This window comes from Thamnophis elegans, chromosome 5, assembly GCF_009769535.1.
Source record: "Thamnophis elegans isolate rThaEle1 chromosome 5, rThaEle1.pri, whole genome shotgun sequence".
Taxonomy (NCBI): domain Eukaryota; kingdom Metazoa; phylum Chordata; class Lepidosauria; order Squamata; family Colubridae; genus Thamnophis; species Thamnophis elegans.
In genome coordinates, this window is record NC_045545.1 from 68,833,791 (window position 1) to 68,859,966 (window position 26,176).

Consider the following 26,176-nt stretch of genomic DNA (forward strand, 5'->3'; position numbering starts at 1 on the left):
TTTCCCCATTAATTTCTTGCATCCCTTGCTAAATGCTTGAAAGGCAAAGAGGAGGAGTCCTTGCTGCTTCTCAGCCAACAGAGAGAGCTGCTGAGCAGACATTCTCTGAAGAGGTTGTTGCTATGCTTGATCTCCCATTTGTAGGTTCTTTGTGAAAGGAAAGGACTAGCAGAAATCCCAACTTTTTTCTAACTAATGGAAATGCACTTAGAATATTGAAACTGAAATAGAACAGGGGTGTCAAACTCTCGGCCTACAACTTGCATTCGTCACGCGCTGGCCATGCCCACCCCTGGTTTAGCGAAGAATAAAAAAGTCACAATATATCATATGACGATGACGTGATGATGCAAGTTTGACACCCCTGGAATAGAATGTTGAAATTAGCTCACAGGAAGCCTTGCAGCGAGGTTACTGACATTACGATATAAACATTAAGTTAGGCAATAACTGCTGTTTTTCCTTGGATGTCCTCAAAGCCTTTGCTCAGCTGTGTGTTTACACCATGCAGGTTTGTCATTTTGAAACATAGCAATAAATGCTGGCTAGCAATGATTTATAAGCTTTTGGGGGTCTCATTTGGTGCCCAGAAGTTTTCTTGGAAATAAGGAGATAGAGACTGCTAAGAGGAGTCCTGCAAATGGCTGAGAGATGGAGCTCTCGCCTCACAATTAGGAGGCTGTGAGTTTGATCCTAGGTAAAGGCAGATATTTTTCTCCCTGAGCACAATGAGAATATATCTGCTGAACAAAACTCAGCATTGGTGACAGGAAGGGCATTTGGCCAGTAAACACACTGCTAACTCTATTTAGCTGCCCAGATTCCACCCTGCAAGGGATTATGGGGTCTTTAAAAGAAGATGATGAGTAGAGACTGCTGAGAGCTGCTTCTAGGGGGCATATTTTTTTGCAATAGGCAAATATGGCAAAGAACATGTAAAAGGAAAGGGTGCCTGGGGATATTGGTGCCCCCAGATCAGTGGTGGGTTTCAAAAATTGTTCGAACCTACTCTGTGGGTCTGGCCTCCTTTGTGGGAGTGGCTTGCCGCCCATGTGACCGGATGGGAGTGGCTTGCCGCCCATGTGACCGAATATGAAGATGCCGATGACACTTGTCAGAACCATCTTAAATTACCTCACACACAGCACTGGCATGCATAAAAATATGATGTAAACGTGTTTTTTAAAAGGCATCTTTGGTTTGCGTTAAACAACTTCAACACACGCAATGTTCTGATTGCACCACAAACGCAGTAGTCATCCTTACCTTTCACAGAGGCACTGAGTTTTATAAATATGAGCATGATAGTATAGAATAATCATATCCAAGGACCAGTGGTGGGTTTCAAAAAATTTTGGAACCTCTTCTGTAGGTGTGGCCTGCTTTCTGGATCCACTGGTGGAACCTCTTCTAACCGGTTCAGTAGATTTGACGAACCGGTTCTACCGAATAGGTGCGAACTGGTAGGAACCCACCTCTGCCCCAGATGTGATTTTGGGAATTTCAGTTTTAGAACCAATGTTGCATGAGGAAACCTATGTTCAGGCCCTCTACCTCCAATTAAAGGAGGAATCAATAGGTGACTGGTAAAATCTTCTACTCCTCCTTTTGGAGAAAACCAGAATAGACAACATGATTGATGGAATCCCAATCTTTTTTGATCTTTTGATAGAGGATGAAAGAAATATGTAGCAGGACCTTTGTTAATTTCACCCAATTAAAAGGCAAACCAGATTAGAGACAGGCCTATTATTTTGCATATCCATTGATGATTTTTTTAAAAAAAAACAGGCCCAATTTTTCATTCTTTCACCAATAATCTGGTAAATAATAACAATAAAAACTAATCATTGTTTTACTGTTCTATTAAAGAAAAAAAACTTGAACATTTTATTGTTTCACTGTAGAATTTATAACAACAAAACAAACATGCAGTGCCAAATCCTGATTTATTCTTTCCTCTGATAAAGAACCATAGTAAGAGGTATGCTCTTTGGGTCTTACATGCTGCTTTTGGGAAAAGTCTATCAATGGCTAGAAAGTGCTTCAAATTTAGAACCACAGTGCGTCTAAATAAGTTTTATAAACAGATGCCTCCCATTGACAGGTAGTCTTGACTTAGGACTGCTTAATGACAGTTTAAAGCAGCTGGAAATCTACTTTCAATGACATGCATGTGGCTATATTGACTAGTCTGAGTCAACCAAGGTGAGCTTTTTTAAATGCTCTGAAATGTCTTTTCATCACAATTCTTCCAAGGCTTTTCCAGTTCGAAAAACAGTTAGACCACAGCTATGAAACCTGCCTGCAAATATCAAATGACAATTTAAACAGCAAAACCTTCTTAGAACTTTGCCACTTCAATTGAAGAATCTCATTAAACATACTTTTCGCTACTCTACTTTATGGCAATGAACTTTAATCTCCCCGGCATGCATAAATGTGTACGTATGTTGGGAACTATTCGCATATGCCCTGTAATTTCTAAGTTGCTATTCTGCTCCACAGCAGGGTCTTGTTCAATGTGCGATGAAAGATTTCTGCAAAGATCATACAAAGAAAAATATCTAAAAGGGACTTGGATCTTTCAAAAGTTTTGGGATTATAGCCTTCATTATTGGCTTTGTTGGTGATGATTGAAAGAAGTTAGTTTGTTAATATCTGAAGGAGTGAAGATTTTTCACCACTATACAAGATTCTGCAGACAAGCTTTGGAGGCCACCAGTCAGGAGAAATATCTAGTCCTGTGATAGCGAACCTATGGCATGCAAGTCGTTGCCCCAGCTCAGTTGTGCCACACATGTGCATGTGCCACCTCTTTTCAGGTCTTTAGAGATTTAGAGATTTAGAGATTTTATTAATATTTGTAGGCCGCCCTTTTCCCTGAGGGGACTCAGGGCGGCTCACATAAAATCAGGGAGGGGGAATACAAACATTGACATAGAGACATATAATAAAATAGCAAGCAACATACATTCATCATTCGGGAGGGGCGCCTATCCTTGTCCCCAGGCCTGACGGGCTAGCCAGTTCTTAAGGGCTGTGCGGAAGGCCTGGACGGTGGAGAGGGTACGAATCTCCACGGGGAGCTCGTTCCAAAGGGTCGGGGCTACTACTGAGAAGGCCCTCCTCCTTGTAGTTGCCAGCCGGCACTGGCTGGCCGATGGAATACGGAGGAGGCCTAATCTATGAGATCTTATTGGTCGCAGGGAGGTAATTGGCAGAAGGCGGTCTCTCAAGTATCCAGATCCACTTTGCCATGCATGCACTGGGGGAGGGGGTCATATGTGTATGTGGGGAGGGTGGGTCAGCAAAGGGAGTATACATGCATGTGTGGTGGTGACGTACATGCATGGGGGGATGTGCGCACATGCACAGGGGCGGGACACTCAGGGGACTGCACACACATTGCATTATGGGTGTGCATGCATGCGCTTGCGGTCTTTCGGCAGCAAAAATGTTACCCATCACTGATCTAGTCCTTGAGATTTGACAGATTATTGTAGGGCTGTTCTAAATCTCAACAGCCACAGAATAGGTGCTTTATGGGCCCTTAAAACATCCCCAATAATTTTAAATGTTCACACTGCCCCTGGTTAAAAAAAGATGAATAGGTTCATTTAACAACCACAATGTTTGCTTAATGACCAGCAAGAAAAAGGCTGGACAATTACATCTGATCATGTGGGTGCTTTGACTTATGATCCTAATAATTTATGACTGGATTTCTGATCCAGGTTATGGTAGTAAATCGAGGATTACCTGTAAAAGCTAAATTCATTTAGGTGAAATACTGGAAAATATAAGGTAAATGTGAAAATAACAAAATCTAGCAAGACAACGCAGCTGCCAGAATTGAATATTTTTTAAAGCAATCCAGTGATAGGTTGCAAGGATGACTGGGAACTAACGTTCCAATTAATTGGGTTATGCTATCTGTCTGGGCTACAGAAATCGAGATTACCATTAGATGGCAAAATAGAGGTCCAATATATTTTTGCTGCCGTGCCGTCTACTGAACACCTGGATTTTTACAGCCTCTATTTGAGATGCCTAGTTTAATCTAATCTAATGCAGCAGAGTTTGTTAAAACCAAATACTTTAGCTGAATTACTTAAGACAGTTTTGATGCAGAACTTAACCTTTCTTTGCTTAACCATAGCTTGCTAAATACCCCACTATTGGCCAAGTTCACCTAAGACATAAACTTTACTCTAAAGGTAAAGGTTCCCCTCACACATATGTGCTTGTCATTCCTGACTCTAGGGGGTGGTGCTCATCTCCATTTCAAAGCTGAAGAGCCAGCGCTGTCCAAAGTCGTCTCCGTGGTCATGTGGCCGGCATGACCAAATGCCGAAGATGCACGGAATGCTGTTAACTTCCCACCAAAGCTGGTTCCTATTTTTTCCACTTGCATTTTTACATGCTTTCGAACTGCTAGTTGGTAGAAGCTGGGACAAGTAATGGGAGCTCACTCTGTTACGTGGCACTAGTGATTTGAACTGCCAACTTTTCTGATTAACAAGCTCAGGGTCTTAGCCACTGAGCCACTGTGTCCCTCAAACCTAGTGGTGGGTTCCGGATCCCAGTATCCTCCACATGAATGCGCACGGTGCATGCCCACACATGTGCAGTGAACACATGCATCTTACCATGCAGGGATGCCTCCGCAAGCCTCCATGATGCTGCAGCTGCTTGGCAGAGCATCACACAGGCATTGTATGTGCCACCCGTGTGTGCGGAAGTGCCAAAGACAGGTAAGGAGCATTTGGGTGGGCCCTCCGAAGCACCCTACTGGAAAGGTACCCAATGCTTCAGGCAGGCTCCGGTACATGCGTACCAGGGCGTACCACCTGCAACCCACCACTGCTCAAACCATACTCTACAAATAGTAGTTTTATGCATTCCACAATGGTAAGATACATTTAAGAATGGTTCTTTGAATAAATCATACTAAAAACACACTAGGTTATAATTAATCATGGTTTACAAACCAAAATGTTTGCATTCATACAATTGGCTAAGTCAATTGTATAATGTCAACCACATTATGGCTAAGTATAATGCATAAATCCAATCACTGTATCATCAACATTGTGCCTTATAACTTAAGACAAATGAATTTTCAAGCTCACGTCCAATTAATTCAAAAAGGCCTAGAAATTCGATAAATGAAATGAAAATGAAATGAAAAAGGTTATTTTCCAGGCTTTATTGTTTTTTTTAAAAAGAAAATCAGAGATAAGATTAAAGACTGAGACAATAAAGTGGCATGTTTGATTGTCCTCATTCTACTACCCAGAATTGTGCCCATGAGCCTTTTCCTACTCTCTAGCTGAAAAGTTATCCATACTTTTTGAGTTGGCAGAACACTCTTAGCGTTATAATGGCTATCCCTATTGCTAATCCCTGCCTACTTCTGTTCCCTCTTCCCAGGCTCTGTGGGCACTCTGACTTTCTTCCAAAGCAATAGGTAACAATGTTTTTTTTTAAAAAAAAACCTCAAGGCCATCCTTTTGCTTCATAGGTCTGTGCAACATACCAGATTTGAAAAGAAAATTCTGAGTGTGCCTGGGCCCACACATCATTTTTCTCAATACCTCCTTAAAACAAACATGTCCCTTCCTAGAGCTGTGTCAAGCTGTGAAAGCCCTGAAAAAGATACAACTTTTTAATAAATGCTGGCCCCAGAGAGGTGTGGAAATTTTGCAACTTCCTCCAGGAGTGGGGTGGGAATGGAGATTTTGCAGTATCCTTCCTCCAGGAGTGGGGTGGGAATGGAGATTTTGCAGTATCCTTCCCCTCCCATGCCCACCAAGCCATGCCACACAGAGCTAGAGGTAAAAATAAATAAATTTCACCCTGACCCTATTCATGGGTTGGGGAGGAGATGAAGGCAAGCTCAGAGGCCTATGGCAGAAAGGTGTTTATACCATTGTGACTTGCAACTGGGGAATGGCCCTAAGTGGAATTATTTGGGGTGGAAGTCTTACAAGAGGCAGACTTAAAACTGTTCTGCATCATGTGAATCATAGATCTCTGGACCAGGTGTGTGAGGGGAGGGGGTGTTCTGTGGCATGGTCCCACATGAAAATCAGGTGCAAATTGCCATTCACACAGTAGTGTTGCCTTTTTAATTTTTTTTTTTTTTTTTGCACCCTTGCCTTTTGGATGCCTATGTCCTGGACTGAGCAACTCTGGGTTGGAATTCTTTCTTGAGGCCAAGCTATTTACGTGAATAATAATTTATAATATTCACTCTGGTTGATGGGAAGAGTATGCTATGTAAATGACAAGTAAGTCTGATTAATGCTAACACTGCAAAGGTCAATATGGAAGGGAATTTTAACTTTCTTAGGCAGGTGCAAATTTCTCTTGACATTCAGGTTGCAGATTTGGAAAGATTATTTTTGTTGGGAGTGTGGCGGGGGAAGAGAAAAAACTGTCTGTTCATTTAAATCTTGATGTGCTTTGTTTCGGGTCTATATTAGCATACCAAGACATTTCATATTTTAAAAAAATATTATAAAACAAAATTGAAAATAAGGCTAGAATACACAATCATAATAAACATAAAGCTTTTAGTGAAAAATATAGCATGGAAGATTAGCAGCCAATCATTTTAGATTACAATTTCAAAGTAGAAGCAGAATAGAAGTAAATTACCAACCTCATATCACCCCCAGCCCCAACCTGAGAACTAAATCTTCAGGGCTTTTAAAAAAGCAATCTACAAATTTACAAGTGGGTCAGGCAAACTTAGACCCAAAACATTTTGTAATGATGAGTCACCTCCAAAGAGGCTCTGCTTTTTTTGCTCATCAGCCTGATGAACTATTTGGAAGGCCCCTACAGGGAAATTGTTAACTTTCTCTTTACCCCATAACAAAGAAACAAATAAAACCCTTTGTAGATTAATTACTATGATATAATTGACTTTCTAATTTGGTTTTTATTCAGGAAAAGGAGAGTTGTGGGTATTATACCCTTTAGTGATCATCTGTTAGTATCTGTTACTATCTCTTTTCCTTTCCTTTTCCTTTCTATCCCAAAAGCTATTTTGTTGCTTAGAGATTTCTTATGAGCTTAACTTCCTTTTTTCTATTAGCTTTTCTAACTTTTTTTCCTGTAGGTAATAGCTACTTAAAAGGGACACAGTGGCTAAGACGCTGAGCTTGTCGATCAGAAAGGTCAGCAGTTCGGTGGTTTGAATCCCTAGTGCCTTGTAATGGAGTGAGCTCCCATTACTTGTTCCAGCTTCTGCCAACCTAGCAGTTCAAAAGTATGTAAAAATGCAAGTAGAAAAATAGGAACCACCTTTGGTGGGAAGGTAACAGCGTTCCGTGCTCCTTCGGTGTTTAGACATGCTGGGCACACGACCATGGAGACATCTTTGGACAGTGCTAGCTCTTTGGCTTAGAAACGGAGATGAGCACTGCCCCCTAGAGTTGAGAACGATTAGCACATATGTGCGAAGGGAATCTTTACCTTAATAGCTGCTTGCTGGCACACTCACTTGTTGATTTCATCCTTTGTCTTATTTCTACCCATGTCAAAATGTCTGCAAGCATCCATAATAGTTTAAGCTTCTTCTGTTTTCTCCCAACCTATTGGAATAATCTGTGATTGCACTTAAAAGTGACTTCTTTCTGAGAAGTTCCAATTCTACTTGCACTCATTTTATCCTGAAGAATTCTGCCCTTGGATCTTTCCTAGTATTTCCGACTTCACTGAAACTGGTTGTCTCCTGAAATGCATTTACAACTCCTTTCCACTCTTTCCTTCTGTAATATCTTGAATTTTAAGACTATGTGGTCACTTCTTCCCAGATTTCTCCTCTGTGCTGGCACTGCTGTTTGTTCGCCAACGCTTGTTCCACCGGGCTTTGTTAATATCTAATAAGCCATAATAACTGTTTTCCATTAGGATTTCCTGTTTGTTCCCCATGTTGTGGATTTTATAATATTAAAGTCCTTGGGTCCTATATATTAACCTATTCCATCATGTATTTCTATATACATTATTGGGGGCTTCCAAATCTTGCATATTCTTTTAGTCTCAGTATGGGGGATCATGCAGTTTTTTAGATTGTCTTCTTCTCCCTGACGGATTCAGTTTAAAGAATTCCAGGTCACATTATTTCTGGTTCTCCGAGGTTTGCCACATTTTTCTTACAATGAGTTGCTCACCTCTGAAATGCACCCATATCAAGGATTAAAACCATTCCATTGGCACCATCTGTATGGCCACCTGCTCACTTTAATAATTTTTATTCCCTTCCTGAGCCTTGAGTGATAAATATACCACCTGTTCTCACAGCTCCTTCATTTCTCCTTCGTGGCATTTTGTAACCTCTTGCAGTGTCTTCAAGGCTATGTTTGGCAATGTCATTTGTTCCCATGAAGATCAGTAGAAATTGATCTTTGTCATGGGTTTAAAAGAGTTTTAGGAGTCTTTCCATTTTATCCTAAGAAGAATTGGTGCCCCAGGGAAGCACCACACTTCTGTTGATAGCTTGTCTGGCTGACAGATTGCTGCCAGTAGGAGGTCTCCAATTACCACCACTTGTCATTTCCTATTCTTTGTTTTTATATGATTTTCATCAAAACTTTTTAAAAAGAAGATTAACAACTAATTCAGACTAATACAAAAAAGTAATTAGATGAAAACTGCAAGACAAATAGAAAAGAAAGAAAATATGTACAAAACATGGCTTCCAATATTCTTCATAGCAGTTTTATGTATAATTATATTTTAACCTCTCTCTCGTTGTGTGAAGTTACATCATAACACTGTTCTTTGTGTAATCTATCCTGCCCAATAATCAATAACATCAAACAATTACTTCCTATTCTCCAGGGCAGGAGCAGGAATTCTCCAGGGCAGGAGCAGGAATTCTTCTCCGACTAATGAACTCAAGCAAACCAGAACTCTGAGACTTGGCTCCTTCTCAAAGGTCTTCTTTAATGAGTACATCATATCAGCACAGCTTCAATGGAAAACCAAATCTAAATCTTTCCCATAGTTTCAGTATAATTAAACTAGGAAATAACCCCATCCCCCAAATTTCACAGGTCACATTGGTCAATTGAGTTAATTGGCAAGCTCTTCGGGGACTCCTGCCCCAGCCTTATCTGTTGCCAATAGAGATGCCCTTGGTTCCCATGAGAAAGTTCTTTGTTGTGCCTAGTAATGCATTCTAACCTCTTTCCCCCCTTTCCCCTGTATGTGGCAACTGAGGAACAGAAAGATGGCTGCAGCCTTGTTCAGTTCGAAGTTGACACCTATACAATCTCATTACTCACCTGTGAGACTTATGCAAATTGTTCTCCATCTAGGAATACAGAAATAGTAACAGTGAAACTCTGAAATCAATTCTGAAGCTCTGGTATGTACAGGTAAACCTTGATTTACAAGCAGCTGCTTACTCGCTATACAAAGTTGTGATGGACCTCTAAAAAATACCTAGGAGCTGGTTTTGAAGTTCTGATGGTTGTCCCTCCCATAGTCATGTGGCCACATTTTGGCCACTCAGCAACCAGTCTACATTTGCCACTGTTTGCAGCCTCCTGTGATCACATGATAAGATTTACAATGCTTTTACGAAAATCTGGTGTTTACTAGCAAATCATGGGTTTACTTAATGGCTCTTAATTTCTAATTCCAGTTGTCCTGTCAAATGTCTATTTGCTCTGCCTGTGTTTTTTTATTCATTGAGTATGTAACTTTGCAGGGAACAATAATGTGGAAATCAGCTATTCCTAAATGTACCATGTCTCCCACACCCTATTTCCTGTAAATGAATTAAGAAGAGTTTCCTTACACAGAAACAAGTAAATTCTAAACTAGTTTATTTATTTGAATGAAGCATTGCAGTTTGCATTCTGAATCTGGCTAATAATAAAGAAAGATATCAAAGTAGTTTAAAAATGACTCCCAAAGATGTATTCATTCCTCTGCTCCATTATTTGACAATTAGTTTAATGTGTTGCTTATCTTCTACTTCCCTGTTAGATGTCCTTGAATATGTAATTAGATTTGTATATAAATTTCCCATATAAACACTAGAATGGTTTTATCTCCAAGGCCATCTGTATTTTTTCAATGAAAACAAATCATTCATCATTAAAGAACTTTAGCCTTCAAAAGGCTTGTGTATATCTTAATATTCTTTACAGTAGATTATTAACTAAGAGCTCAGATAATCCATACTTTTCTTATCAAAAATGGATCAAGTAGTCTGTGATAGGAAATATCTCTGCTTGGGATCCCCAAAGGTGGCTGCCAGTCAGATGAAATGATCTTGAAATGGGGTAAGCAGTGTGGCTTTGTATAAGACAGCTTCCTATGCTTCTAAGTTCTAGGCAACCAGATCTGTCTTGCAAAACTCCAGACACACCATGAGATGGCAGCAAAGACATAAAGGAAAATCTAATGTTTGCTGCCATCTGGTAGTTGTCTAGATTTGTGCAACTCAGATCTCCCAATTCCACAAATTTCTCAGGTTAATATTATTGACTAGGTTCACACATTATGCTAAACCATTATTTGATTACTTATGGCTTCTTGATTAAGCTACAACCAGTGGTGGGTTGCAGGCAGTATGCCCCGGTATGGGCATACTGGAGCTTGCCTGGAGCACCGGGTAATGGGCCCACCCACCCGCCCATGCTGCTTACCTGTCTTTAAACTCTTCAATGCTTCTGCGCATGCACAAGGCGCATACAGGACTTGCGTGACACTCCACCAAGCTGCTAGAGCGTCACGGAGGCTTGCGGAGGCATAGCTGGACGATAAGATGTATGTACGTACTGGGCATGTGTGCGTGCATGCTGAGTGCATTCATGTGGAGGACGCCAGGCCCTGTTTCAACCGTACCGGTTGCAACAGGATACGGAACCACCACTGACTACAACTGACTAGTTTCACTTTATCTTTACTTATAAATAATGATGTATAAAACATAATAGCTGAATTCCTACAATATGCTAAACCATTTATACAACACACTAATCAGACAAACTCTATTATGTATTATAATTGACTTAATATATTAGTGGTCTTAACCCAACCATTTCCACCTCTTAGCAGGCACAGTTTATTGATCTGAAATCTGAACAGGAGTCTTCCAGCAGATTCTTCCTTATAGATGATTTCTACTACGTGGTATGCATTACTTTGGGGGTGGCGCAAAACTACGATTTCCCATAGAATGAATATGTATAGCAGAGGTGGGTTCCTACCAGTTCGCACCAGTTCGGTAGAACCGGTTCGTCAAATCTACTGAACCGGTTAGAAGAGTTTCCACCAGTGGACCCGTAAAGCAGGTTCCAAAATTTTTTGAAACCCACGACTGACACACACACACACACACACACACACACACAGACTCACACACACAGAGAAAGAGAAAGATAAAGAAAGGAAGAAAGAAACAAATAAAAAAAGGAAAAAAGAAAGAAAAAGTGAGAGAGAGATGAAAGGAAAAAAGGAAAAAGGGACAGAGAGACAAAAGGAAGGAAAGAGAGAGAGAGAAAGAGAGAGAGAGAGAGAGAGAGAACACATGGCTGACAAGCCACTCCCACAAAGGAGGCCACACCCACAGAGTATGTTCAAAAATTTTTGAAACCCACCACTGATGTATAGATACTTTATGCTTTACATATAGAAATGGAACAGAGATGGATTGCTCCCAATTCGTCCCGGATCGGGTGAACCGGTAGTGGTGGCAGCGGGAGGCTCCTCCGCAGAAGCGTTTCGTGTGTGCGTTTGAACCAGGAGTAAAAAAAAAAGGAAACTCACCACTGAAATGTAAGTACAATAGGATTCAAAGTGAAGAAGATTGTAACAAGAGGTCTTTAGGTCTGCAGCTTAGTCTGCTGCTCGTGATGGACAGCTCAAGGCCTTCTTTGTTTTTCTTTTAAGGAGACCTGGGGTAGATAAAGCTATCTGCTTCCAGTAAAGCAGATCACGGGACCTCACCACTCTATATTACCTTTCTACTTTTCAAAAGACAATATTGCAGCTTTGCTACACTATGGTACAGTAGGCTTTTCAAACTATTTAGCCTAATAATCTCTGTTCTTTTTACTCCTTTCACATACCCAGTGTTTTAAGAAAAATAAATAAAAGGAAATTATACACCTTTCCAGTTTGGGACAAGGATAATTTCTTGTGGTATATATAGAAGCAGGGTTTTTATAAAATGAAAAAGGTTTTTTTTTCCTTTTTAAAGTTGTTTCGCTTTTCAAAAGTCTTAATAACCACATTTTTTGTGCATAAAGAACAAAACCTTGGTAAAAAGCACATGTTGCTTGACACAAAATCTCACAAGGCTCATAAGGGACATAAATAGAGTTTTTTCCAACTTATTAGGTAGAAAAAGGCCTTGGATGATTATTAACTAGTTACATGAGTTATAACACAGTACTCTATTCCTTCTCCCTATTTACATATTTTATTTAATATATTCAAACTCTGAAATATTCCAGTAAAAGAAAATTGAACACTTAAGTTAATGGAGCTATTCTTAAAGTAATTTTCACCTTCTCCCTGACCTTTTGTGTAAAGAGATATACATAACCGATAGAGAAAAACAAACAATAAAATCCTTTTCTCTCCAAGAACAAGGTTCAGCTTTTAATATTTGTTTAATAAATGCCCATAGACCAAAAGTACAAAAACAAAAAAACTTAAAATTGTGCAAAAATTAAAGTAAAAGAAAACGCATGCAGCTATGTTATTGCACAACAAAAGGCAATATAGTGGGATAAATCTAATTTCTCAGAGAGTAAAGAATATTGTAGAAGGTGTCAAGGTTCCACATTTTGATTTGTGGAAGAATTTTGAACAAGATAGTCAAAAACTACTTGTAAAAGAAATGGACTGAAAAGCAAAATTCTTGCGTTAGCTAGTTGTAGAGCAGTTATTTCTAACCAACATAGCTACAGCTAAGAATTTTGTGACCTTCTTAGATGTTTCAGCAAATTGATCTTGTAGCAGTTGATCTATACTCACTGAATGTAATAGAAAAGAAAATGGTTCAATGAGACCAAGGTACCAGGTGTGAGACAGGGGACAATCTAGTAACAATTATCCTGTTATCTGAGCCCCTGCAAAGGTAAGGAATGTTATGATATCTGTTCTGATCCCCCTCGTCCCACACCAACACACACTCCGAGTCAAAGATAAGTTACGGCATTTAATTAACAGACAGTCAGGTCCTTGGCAGCAAACGGGCACAGACAAGCTTAGGCAGCACTCCAACACAGATAAGCCATGGCAGCAAGCCAGCCTGCCAGACTCACAAGACTGTTCTCCAACATTCGTTTTCTGCGTTGACTTCTGCAAGAGGGGCGTCTGCACAAGCAGTCTTTTTATAGTCTGGAGAGGAGCCTAATGACCACCAGATGAGTGCAATTACCTCCTGTACTTGCGCAACTGTTCCTGACGCCCATTAGCTCTTCAGTGCCGGGCATCCAGGAACAACTCACTACTGGCGTCTGGATCACTCTCCCTTGTCTCCTCCCCACTGGTCCAAGACTCAGGCACCTCCTGGTGGCCAACCAGCCTCTCTGCACCCTGCTTGGAGTCAGAACCCTGTCCAAGGTCCTCCACATCCTCCAGAGCTGACTCATAGGGCCCCTCGCTGTCGGAGTCTGGTGGCAGCTCCAACGGCTCCTGCTGGGCCACAACAGATATCTATTTGTAGTACTCATTGAAAGCAAGGCATCAGATTTTACCAGTGTAAATTTGGTATATAGTGGTTAAGGATACAGCTAGAAATTAGGACACATTGAGTTCTAGACCTACTTTAGGCATTTAGCCAGCTGAGCTGTGTCACCTGGGACCAGTCACACACATTCTCTCTCTCATCCCTAGGAAAAAGGCAATGTGGAGGGGAGCCTTTTAAAAAAATTGCCGAGATTTAGTCCAGGCAGTTGCCGGGAGGTAAAAACTGATTCAAGGCACACATAGAAGTTCTTATATATGCAATGAAAGACTGACATATATATGAATTGAATAATTTAGAATATTTTGTTTTAAAATGAAAGATAAGAATAATAATGAATCTATGTATATTTGATAGATGATTGGTGATATTATGCCTAACTCTAAGTAGTGATGTATATTATAAAGATATCTTGTTGATAAATAGTTTAATAAGTAAGTAATGAAAGATTGGGACTATATGAAGTGAGTATTTAGAATACTCTGTTTAAAAATGAAGGAATAACATTCGTGCTTGAATGTATGATGTACAAGGACAACAATGAACATAAGCATACTTGATGGATGACTGGTGGGATTATGTATAATCGAAAGTAGTGATGTATAAACATAAACAGTTGGAAAAAATTTTACACTGTAAAAATAATCAGAATGAGATAAGTTATTATATAAAGGTACACTGTTATTAAATAGACAATCAGGATGCAAGGGAATTAGGTTGGCTGAAAAGAAAGAAATATTAACCGTAATTGAATATATGATGTACAATGACAGTGAGGTGCTTAGTTATATTAGACGGAAATTTTGTGATTATACATGTAATTGAAAATATGGATGCACAAACGCTTGTAACCAAACGACATGCTGTATGTAATGGATGAGGGTTTTATGTGTTGTCTTTTATGTTTAAAAATAAAAAAGTTTTTTTTAAAAAAGAGAAGTTCTTATATATGTATGAGACAGGGTGGGTTCTGGCAGGCACTACTGCCGGTTTGCTCATGGGCATGCTGCACACATGTGCTTTGCACTTTATGCACTCTGTGTGCACATGCACAGTGTAATAAAAATTGTTTTTTACATGTGCAGAAGCAAAAAACAAGATGGCGCCGCCACCCATAGAACCACTTCAGGGGCGGGGCAGGCCTGTGTCGCTGCTGGTTCCAGCGACTCAGGCCACCAAACCACTACCGGTTCAGCTGAACCAGTTCAAACTGGTAGGAACCCATCACTGAGATGGAAAAATATTTAGATACATTGAAAGGAACTTATGATGGCACATGTGTGATTTTTTTTAATTTATCTTTTTGGATGTTAATTTATCTTTTTGGACTCGCTGGTTAAATTCTGCCAAAGCTTTATCTGGACTGATAGAACATACAACTAGGCCCACAATAAGACAAATTCACATCTATTTGGGGTTTCAAGGAGCATATACTGGGATTCACCCAAGACTTTTTGTTTTAGAATTTGCCAGAATTTTAGTTGGCAAAGTCTTGAGGCCCCTCTAAGAGATGCATCCAAGTTCCAGCTGTGTGTGCTTCTCAGGCTGATCAAAGGTCATAGACAAGGGTCTTAAGGAGGTTAGCGTGAGTTACTTCTGATGCGGAAAAGTCCTTGTACAGTATGTACAGGGTTGCACACTGCATAGCAGCAAACTTAGTATATTTGCTTTAAATAATTTGATTGCTGCAGACATATAGTTATGTCTTTGGCATTCAAATCCGATAATCTTATTGGATGCTTTTTGTTCTTTAAATGACAGCTTGCTTATTTGATGACTCCAGGAGGTAGAGGGTTGGAAATGAATGCCTAAATTTTTAAAGTCTTTGACTGACTCAATAGGTATATAGTGAATTTTCAATTATAGGAAAGGTTAAAATGTTTTTTTGTGTGAGAACTAGAATAATTGTTTTAGCATAATTAATTTTAGGTGGTTTTTAAAATAAAGGGAAACAACTGCTCCTAGATATTTTCAAAGGCCAACTTGAGATAACGATAGAATGGTGGTGTTATCTTTGTAAAATAGAATGGACTGGTTGGATGGACTGGATTCTGCTTAACAACTGAGTTGCTGGTTCCAATTGTGGTTACTAAATGGCGAATGTCTTAATGAAGATGTTTTGCATAGAATGTGCTAATTATACATAGCAGGCTAATTAGACAATAATTAGCAGATTATTCTTACCATCTTAAAAATTGGAAGTATGAAGTTTCAGTTTTTAAGTAGCAGTAAAGAGTTGCTAAGGGCAGTAAGATGGCTCAATGGCTAAGATGCCGAGCTTGTCGATCAGAAAGGTTGGCAGTTCGGCGGTTTCAAATCCCTAGTGCTGTGTAATGTAGTGAGCTCCTGTTACTTGCCCCAGCTTCTGCCTACCTAGCAGTTTGAAAGCATGTAAAAATGCAAGTAGAAAAATAGGAACCAGCTTTGGTGGGAAGGTAACAGTATTCTGTGCACCTTCAACGTTTAGTCATGCTAGCCACATGACTACAGAGATGTTTTCGGATAGTGCTGGCTCTTCGGTTTTGAAATGGAGATGAGCATCACCCCCTAGAGTCAGGAACAACTAGCACATATGTGTGAGGGGAACCTTTATCTTTAAGGAGTTGCTGATCGTACATAAGTTAGTATAGGGGAGCACGAATTTGAATCTATTTTCAAGAGCTCAAGAGAAATTCAGTCCTGTCATTTTACCATTCTTCAGCTAGAAGTTCAGTTTAAGGATTTCTGAATCTGAAACAGGTCACTTTGACAAGGAGGTGTCAGAAAGTGAGAAGATGAGCTTGTCTGTGCTGATTAATGTATGAAATAGGTCATAGTAGTAGGTGGCCAGCTCTCAGGTGGAATTGGATTATTAGAGTTGAAACAAGGGCTGGCAGCTGCATGTGAAACTAGATACCAAAACAAACCATGATATTTGTTAGCTGTTGGAATCATTCCAGTTTACTAAGAGATAGCTTTGCTTTTTCCTTTGCAGGAGGCACCTGTACACATTTTTCAATGAACAGAAGAACCAACAATTATAGTTGTGATAGTGACTCATAACTCTATAGTCAGACACTGCCACAGCCTTAGCTGACTCATGTTCTTTGTTGAACCAGGGCTTGGAGACTCTATAATGATAATTTCATGCAGGGGTAGAACTGATTTTAAAGGCCTTTGCAGAGTTAATAATTTCTTGGAAAATATTTTAATGTTATGTTTTCAGATGTATAAAAAATGGGAATAATTTATATCCAGAAATAGAGCTTGCATTCTATCATAATAATGACAGTTGCAGACATTTAGCAAAAATTCCTTAGAGTTTCACATTTATGGAGTCCTAAGAGTTTTCTCTCATCACATTTCATCACCCAACTAGATAACATTATTAGTGTAAGTGTGGGGTTTGTTCCTTGCTTATATACAATAACTTGCCTTGCCAGTTTGGTTTTTCCCTTGGTAATTCCTTGATTAGAGTATGGCTTAATCAAATAAAAATTATTAAAATCAAGATAGAAAATTATATTTGGGATTTGGAAATCTTAATTGCTCTTCCCCCGATTTATTTGATTCTTATTTTGGCCCTAATCAAATATAAGATTGAAATGAATACATTCTCCCAAATGTAGTCCTGAGCACTTAACCAAATATAGAGGGTGGCTTTGAGATATTAAAGGTAAAGGTAAAGATTCCCCTTGCACATATGTGCTAGTCGTTTCCTGACTCTAGGGGTGGTGGTGGTCATCTCCTTTTCAAAGCCAAAGAGCCAGCACTATCTGAAGATGTCTCCGTGGTCATGTGGCCTGCATGACTAAACATCGAAGATGCATGGAATGCTGTTACTTTCCCACCAAAGATGGTTTCTATTTTTTCTACTTGCATTTTTACATGCTTTCGAACTTCAAGGTTGATTGTGCTTCTCCTCTCCTCCCTTTTTATAATCCTCTTAGTAAAGAAGGAGTCACCCTGATTCTCTTCTTAATACTATCTTCTGTCCCAGGACCTAGGGTATGTCTATGATTTCTACTACAGTGGTATGCATTACTTTGGGGGTGGGCGCAAAACTACGATTTCCATAGAATGAATATGTATAGCAGAGTTCCTACCAGTTCGCACCAGTTCGGTAGGCTTAGACCAGTTTAGGCTCTTTCATTATGTAAGAGAAGTCCATATTGCTGACTTTCTATAAGTGGTAAGCCAGGGGACAGTTGTTCCCAACAAATCTGCTATGACAACACAGAGCTGATGTTGTCTAAGGCCATGTAATATACAGCCCAAGTTTCCAGTGACTTAATTTAAACCTGAAGCACAAAGCTACTGTGTATATGCATATAGGCCTTGATTTTTGTGTATTACAGTAGGCAATTTTTAAATAATTTATATAAATTCATTTTCATGTTGATATGAAATTCATATACTTTCATTTTTGTTTACAAGGTTGGTTTTGTTCGTTCGCTTTGTTTACAATGAAAAATTTGTTTACAAAATTGTCTGCTACAATGTCCTACTTGTCAACAACTACTTCAGCTTCAACCACAATAATACATGAGCAATGATTGACACAAACTCAGGTAAACCACTTCAAACTTGATTGCAGAAAATATGACTTCAGCAACAGAATAGTCAATGCCTGGAAATGCTCTACCTGATTCTGTTGTTACCTCCTCAAACCCCCATAACTTTAACCTTAAACTGTCTACCATGGACCTCACCCCATTCCTAAGAGGTCCGTAAAGGGGGCGTACATAAGCGCACCAGCGTGCCTAACGTCCCTGTCCTAATGTTTCCATTTATTTATATTAATTTCTTTTGTTCATGTCCATGTTCATACTTATACCTGCTATCTTGTACATGTTTGACAAACTAATAAATAAATAATAATAAATAAAGGCGATCCCGGAGAAAAAAGAGAGACAATCTTGGCTAGTTGTATCACGAGCCTCCTACCAAGTAAGCATAGGATTACTTTTTGGAGAGTTAAGTTTTTACATGATTCAGATATTCAGCTGTGCCTGATGTAAACCTGTCAATTAGATTTATCTACTCCTACTCCCTTTACTACACACTTCATATGAAATTATAGCTGCATATCCTACTGCATTTCTGCTAATCACTGAACAAGTCCCTCACGCCTTGTTATGTTGAATCAAGAACCATGCAGTTAATCCAGATGATGAACTAGCTAGTCCAGCATTGGGACAGAATGTATCACAACCTGCAATTCCCATACCGAGCTTGGCCTAAGACATTGAGTAAACTGCTGGACTATTTCTCACTGCCTGATAAAGATTATGACCATCCAAGCATATTACTGTCTCCCTTAATCAGTGTGAACAATACTTGATACTGGATGACTTTGCACCAACAAAACCCAATATAGAGTTTATAATTAGCCCAATGACAGAGAGAATTATTAAATAGACAACTGCATCCCCATCCCATTTAGAGCATCTAGACTTAGACCACTACAGTTATTTTTGGCATGTCTGAGGACTTAGATGTCCGATGAAACAAGTGACTACCACTCACGAATCTGTCATTTCTGACAGGGTAAGCAATTTGTAGAAAAGGATGCTGCTGACTTTCACTGTTAGCTCAGGCTAATTGACCAGTTCAAGAAGGGTCTATCAAATGAAACGTGAAACAAACTCATTCATAAGGGCACCCCAGAGACTATGTCTGCATTAATTAATATCTGCTTGGATGGAAGACGCAAGGAATTATGTCAGAGCACCAGTAGGAAAGAAAGACTCTGCTACTCTTGTTCATTCCTCCTCCCGCTTCACAGCAGAGACTTTGAAAGTTGAATCTATGTAGCTAGTTGTTAGCAGAGCTGCATGACCTATCTGAGAATAGTGCCAATGCACACAAGGCCCATGTTGATATTGTAGAAAATCTGGCCAATTTGCAGATGTGTGTCCTGTTAGGACTCTCCTCCCTCAAATACACACACTTCCAAAGCATTGACAAAATGTTATACTTCTGAAAATAGAAGGTGTTTTGTTAACTAGAGGTCCCAAACATCTCAGACTTGGCTTGCTGGGAAATGAGTAGTCTCAGCCTCCAAGGGCCAAGAGAATGGGGCAACCAGAGGTTATGTGAAATCCCTACAGGCAGAGTTACAGTAAGCATTGGTATTCAGTTATTCCCGTCTTTTAATAATCCCAGATAGGTCTGAAATAAATTAAAGGCAACTTCACTGAATCCTCCATTGCATGAATGCAAGTTCTGAACACTCAGTCTATCCAATCCCCTTTTCAAGGTTGAGACGATGGTTGGCTCATCACAAGCACAACTCACCATCAGTGTAGACTATCTTATTTAGTCTCCCTCTAGATTTCCTAACAATTTTGGGAACAGATTAGCTTCAAGTTCACAAACTATATATTTTTTGGGAGCAGGATAATACCATTTTGATTCCCTAACATGCAAGACTCTCAACTTTCAGTCTCAAACTACTGCTACCTATCACACCTCAACAAATGCAACCGTACCTCCAACTTGTCAACTAAATTTGCAGGCTATACTTATGTGTTTGGAATGGAAAAGTACAGACTTTCCCCCACCTGTTCTGTGACTGCAAAATCAATCTTTCTGTAGGACAGATTTCTGCATAGTACCACTATCCAGTCTCAAACATTAAGCTAACCTATCTGAAGGAATATCAGCAAGGAAGTCTTTAGCTATCCCTTTTTCTCTCCATCATTCCCTTAACATCAAAGATTCAGAAATCAGTAGCTCTTTCCTCCAATTTGTGAATTCTTGAAACAGGAAGCACACATTTCTGGGTCTCAGAGGGACTTACAATTTGATTTGAATGAAAAAATGTCACACGTATTTAACTACCTTTGATTTTTGTTATGGAAAGCTTGAACATAAAGTAATGCTTTACTGATTGGGCAACAGCTCCTTGGTCTTTCAAAAACATATAATCATATTTTCCATGATTTTTGGATTATGCATCTAAATGATCTGTTCATTACCTTGAGGATTCTGCTTTTCCTGCTGATCAAATCCAACTGTTTTCAATGCCTTCATTACGCAGTCTCAATTCTAAACTAAAGTTTTGGTTTCATAATTTTGATATTAGGAATACTGTGTTCTGCAAAAGAATTTAGATGGATCCATTAAAAGTAGAACTCCTTCTGTCTTTGAATTCTCTATTGTATCGTCAGAGATACATAGTATTTCTGGGCTTTGCCAAATAATACAGTAGATCTATATCTAATTTTGTTTAACTATCCATGCTATTGACCTACTTTATCAAGAAAGTGAGATTTTTATGGCTGGCAAGTCTTTATTCATGTCCACAATGGTTTGCTTCTCTGAGATTTAGATCTATCTCTTCCTTAGTTCTTTTAATTTTGCTTTGAGAGCTGTACTTTTACTATACACTCCAGAGTTTGTGGCCAACATCCTTCTCTGCATTTTCTTTTCCAGGCAATTCCTGCCAAATGAAAGAAATAATATTGTTTTTTTACTAGAACTTTCCCATAGAAGTTTTTTGGCATGCTTATCACTGAAGGAGAGCTCCAAACTGATCACAGGAATTTGAATACTTATAGATTTTTTTCAATAGCTCCTGCTGTGCTTTTTTTTCAAATGTCTTAGTTTCTAGCTACAAAGCAAGCAGGTCGATGCTTCTTTGTAAGCCAGCATGTTTTTACCCTTCAATCTTCTTTCATTCTCCACCTGGAGAAGTTAGACATTCTTCCTCTGGCACAGGATTATCCTGTGAGACTCTTAGACCAATTTGAAAATCTGTAACAGCAGGATTAGCGTTTGTGGGCTCAGATACAAAACTTCCATGTGGACCAACCATCTCCTCTACTCTTGCCACAAATGCCTACTTACCTATCCATTCTTCAGATATTTTTTTGTTTTTCTCAGGATGTCAACTTGTTCCTTAACAATCTCTTGCTTCCTACCAGCAGCTCCTGAAACGCTCTGCTGTAATAATCAGAAGAGATTCTGTTCCCCCCATTGCTATTGGCTATCAGGTTTGGCTTTCTACCAGATTTCTCTCTTCATGAGATCTCTATACATAGAGTGAAATGTCTAGATTTTTGGACCATTTCCTGAAATTGTACCAATCAATTCTCTTGGTATTTTTTTTTTTTTTTGCAATTTCCAGACAATGAAAAATATATTATTTTCTAAAACTACCATTCTCTCCTGGCCATTTAGGGAGTGAGAGAGAAATGTGTTTTGGAATCTTAACTCAAGAGAAGTAGTCTGGAATATTCTATTCATTAGAAGGACCACCCAGATGTTGGCCATTCTTGGGAGGCAGCAGACTAGGTTCCTACCCCACATTTGTATGCTAGTTTGAGAACGAGGTCTAGAAGGAATCAAGATAGTGAGACCAGAACCTGAAATTTTCAGGCCAGAGGAGACCATCATATCAATGTAAATCAGAAGTCTCCAAGATAACAATACAATGGACAACATGAGAATAAAAGAAACCTGATAAAGATAGATAGATCTCTATAGGTCTTGATACCTGTATATTGCAACTGGCAAATCTTTTGTGTAAGTGATTTCTTTTTCCTATATGCAATAAAAAAAACAAATCTTTCCTAGTTTTGTCTGTGAACGTGCTGCTGGGTAAGCCAACTCCTGAATAAAGATTAAGTATATGGAGAGCCAAGACGTACAACTGTGCCTAGTACAATGTGATGAATTGTTCTGATTCTCTTCAATATTTTCTGGATAAAGTAGATGTTTTGCAGTAAAGAAAATAGCAGGATAAGACAGAGTAAATGACAGGGATAATACAAGCCAGAGTCCTGGAGAGAAGTATTGATGTCAAAAGGATTCAATTAGTCGGTGTCTCAGACCTACTCCATTATTTTAAACAGGACACATAGTCAAATTAGGCTTCATATATTATATACTTTTACTGGATTGTCCAACATGTGTTAAACGTGCAGATATTTGTTCAATAATAATAGCAAAAGTAGCTATATTCATCCAATAGAATAGAAAGCCTCTCCATGATGCTTAATATGTTAGTCTCTAATGATGTTTTCCTATCAAGCTTTAGTTTCAGCTAAGTAAGAACAGAGAAAGAAGTCTTGAATTGGGAAGTACATATAATGAATTATTTAGTTAGTTGGTATCCTACAAATATACACCACACCAGTGGTGAAATTCAAATTATTTTACTACCTGTTCTGTGGGAGTGGCTTGATGGAGAGTAGCAGGGGAAGGATACTGCAAAATCCTCATTCCCTCCCCACTTCTGTGGCCAGCCAGAGGTGGTATTTGCCGGTTCTCTGAACTACTCAAAATTTCCACTACCGGTTCCCCAGAACCTGTCAGAACCTGCTGAATTTCATCCCTGCACCACACCAACTCCAACTTTATAAAGCAGATTCACACTTTCTGCTTGGCCCACTGATAGTAGAAGCCATTTATTGTGTAGTGGGCTTCAGTAGGGAAGAACAAACTGGCATAGATACAGCAGCATTTATTGATGCAAAACTGAAACTGTGGAACAACAGGCAAATCCCTGTAATTTAATCTCTGGGCCCACAGGGTCTTAACCAATCACAACACTTGAAAAAGCCCACCCAAATATGAATGTTCTAAGTTTCCCTCCAAAATAGTTGCAGTTATAGTTAAGGTCATCTAAAGGTTAGTTTTACTTTAACAGGGCTTAATCCAACTATATATTCAATACATAACACCATTCATTGCTTCCAGAGTGCAGACATGCTCCTCCTCCTCCTCCGCCTCTTTCTCCCAGCCAGCAAATGCATCCCACACAAACATTTACAACTTCAGTTCAAACTGCTCTTTTCCAACCTAACCCTTTTAAATCCTTCAGAGCAGATGATCTCCAGTGTTTTGTTTCATTTTAGTAGCATCCCCAGTTTCAATCGACTACAGTGCCTGGCACTTCCCCTCCTCCCCGATGCCTGGTCACTGCCTTAGATACTGTTGGCACTTGCTATATTCTCTGCTGATCGGTAGCTGCTGTTTTTAAAACAATCTTGCGATTGATCCAACAATGGCCTGTTAAATCAATGAACTATTCTCAACTCCAAAAGGTCATGCTCATTCAATCTTGACATGTCCCAGTGAGGACTCAGTTTTTGCTCAGGCTGGGCGAAACATTGTCCTTTTGCTTTTCCACCCCTTGACCACAGTAAAGAAAGCTACAATGTCACTATAAGGTTAAAAAAAGAAAGAGTCGCTGGTAGTGTTTAAGGCAGGGGTGTCAAACTTGCGGCATCATGGCATCACATGACGTATTGTGACTCCCCCCCTTCGCTAAACCAGGTGTGGGCATGGCTAGCATGTGATGCATCTGGCCCATAGCCCACGAGTTTGACAGCACTGGTTTAAGGAGAAAGATCAGAAGAAGGGAACTAAAGGCATGCATAAGTAGTGCAAATATCTGGAAAGTAAAGGGATTAATGATTATAGGTTTAATGAGGAGGAACAATCCCTCCCCCTAAGGAAAAGGCAGTTGCTGGTAGATCACCCTATATAGAAGCCAGGCAGTGAGGCTTCCTATACGGAAGGACAAGAAACGGGAATAATTGATTAGGTCTGCAGTGGCTGTAGTGTGGATTGAGCATCAGCCCAGTCACATAGCCAAGCCATTGGAACCTAGACTGTTCTTTCTGAGGTTGGCTTAAGAAATAACCAAGACAACAGGTTTAGGCTATGGTGCAGTCCTGTCCTTAGCTAAACTGAATCAAAATGTTCTTTATCCAACATTCACATGATCATAAGAAAGTCTCAAGTATGGCACCCACCTGCAAGTACTGATACGCTAAATCTTGATGCAGGATTTAGATTTCAACAGCGCTCTGTCGATGGTAGCTGAAGCCTTTGGCACATTTCTCGAGCATGGCTGAGTGTGAGCGTGGACCAGGACCCTCTTTTGATATAGTTTGACTCACTGTTGATGGGGATGTTGGTGCAAGTGGTAATCTTGAGGTCATTATTGCTCTTGGAGGATTTCAGCATATGTTCACTGATTGTGTTGTAAGCATGCATAAAGTATTTAGGCTGGCTGTGATCAGGCTGCCTGCCCAGGGTCATGAGGCCCATAGGGTTACGATAGTTGCAGGTGTCACTGTCCAGATTGTCATCTGAACTCCACCAGCCTGATATGTTGGATCTCGTCCTGCGTTTAGTCTCTGTGGTTTTTGCACGGTCTTTACTCTTGCTTCTCCGGTTTGGTTTTGAGTCCTCGGTGCCTTTCTTGCCATTCACACTGCCTTTAGAAGCACCTTCCAAGGATTGTGACTTAGTAAAAAGTTTTTGGACTGAATGAACCAAGTGCCGTATTCTCCCGGGGTTTTCATTCCGGTGTTTGGCATCTGAACTTCTCTGGAACTGGAGGGTGCTAAAACCATCCCTGTGGATGGGCAGTTGTTTTTCAAATTGGTCTAGTAGGTTGGCAGGGAGTCTGTTAATTTTGGTGGCTTGGGCATGACTTGGAAAGGGGTTCTCATCAGGAACCTCAAAGTGAGAGTTGTAATGAATACGTGGAAATGTACTGCTGTTAGAAATCTGGTTGTTGAGTGGAAGGAGACAATCACTGTGGAGAGAGTTGGCGTTGGAAAGCGAGGGTCCATTGAATAGGAATCTGTGGGACTAAGAAGATACGGATTCCTATCTTGAGTGGCATAGAGTGAGTCTTGAGGAGAGTCCAGATTATCAGATAGATGGCGGCTTCGGTTATCTCCTAACCCCTTCATGGCGCTGAGGTATCCTAGAGCATTGCTTCTGTAAGATGGCACGGAGGATATCCACTCTGTTCCTTGTCACAGTAGCTTGACTGGGAAGTTTTTCTGCAGCCAAAAAAGATACAGAAAGAGTGATTAAAAGAAGGAAAAATACATTCTCAGGATCTATCTATAGAAATCACTGATAAGCACAACTACAAATGAGTGATAGAAATAACCCTTCGAGAAATCAAGAGACCTCAATTCAAATAGGACAATGGCTTAAGTTATTGCATTTGATAATCCATTCCCCTTTGAAAGTCTCAATAGGGTATCTGCTTCATTTCCTGGGCAACTCAAAAGAATTTCTGGCATTCGAAGTTGACCTCATTTAGAAAATTCAGAATTTTTATTTCTATCTCACCTTTATTATTATGTTTGCAATTGTTCTGTTATAACACGAATTTACCTTAATTAACTGGGAGAATGAACATTTACTGTTTGCATCAAGATATACATAAAGTTATGGAACTGAAGGAATGAAATATTCATATGTTGTACATGAAAATTGTTGTATAAAAACTTACAAATAGAAAGCCGCTCTGGACTTGGCATGAATTGCAAAAATTAATCTGCCTCATCATTGTTCATTATAAAGAAGTATATTGGTAAAGAGGTGAGGAAAAAAATGCAAAAACTTTTTAGTCGTTTGATTTATACCAAATTAACTATTCACTAAGGCTACATTACTATTACTATTAGTCTTCTCATTGTTTCT

At 39.6% G+C, this 26,176-nt stretch overlaps 1 protein-coding gene across 1 annotated transcript in view; it reads right to left on the reverse strand.

The window, feature by feature from the left end:
* DLGAP4 (DLG associated protein 4) overlaps positions 1-25,431 on the reverse strand; it is a 144,574-nt gene extending 119,143 nt beyond the window's left edge. The window contains 4 exon segments of the mRNA XM_032218134.1: positions 24,481-24,509; positions 24,512-24,559; positions 24,562-25,284; positions 25,287-25,431. Of these exon segments, the coding sequence (XP_032074025.1) occupies positions 24,481-24,509; positions 24,512-24,559; positions 24,562-25,284; positions 25,287-25,431 (945 nt within the window).
* Positions 25,432-26,176: the final 745 nt, after the last annotated feature.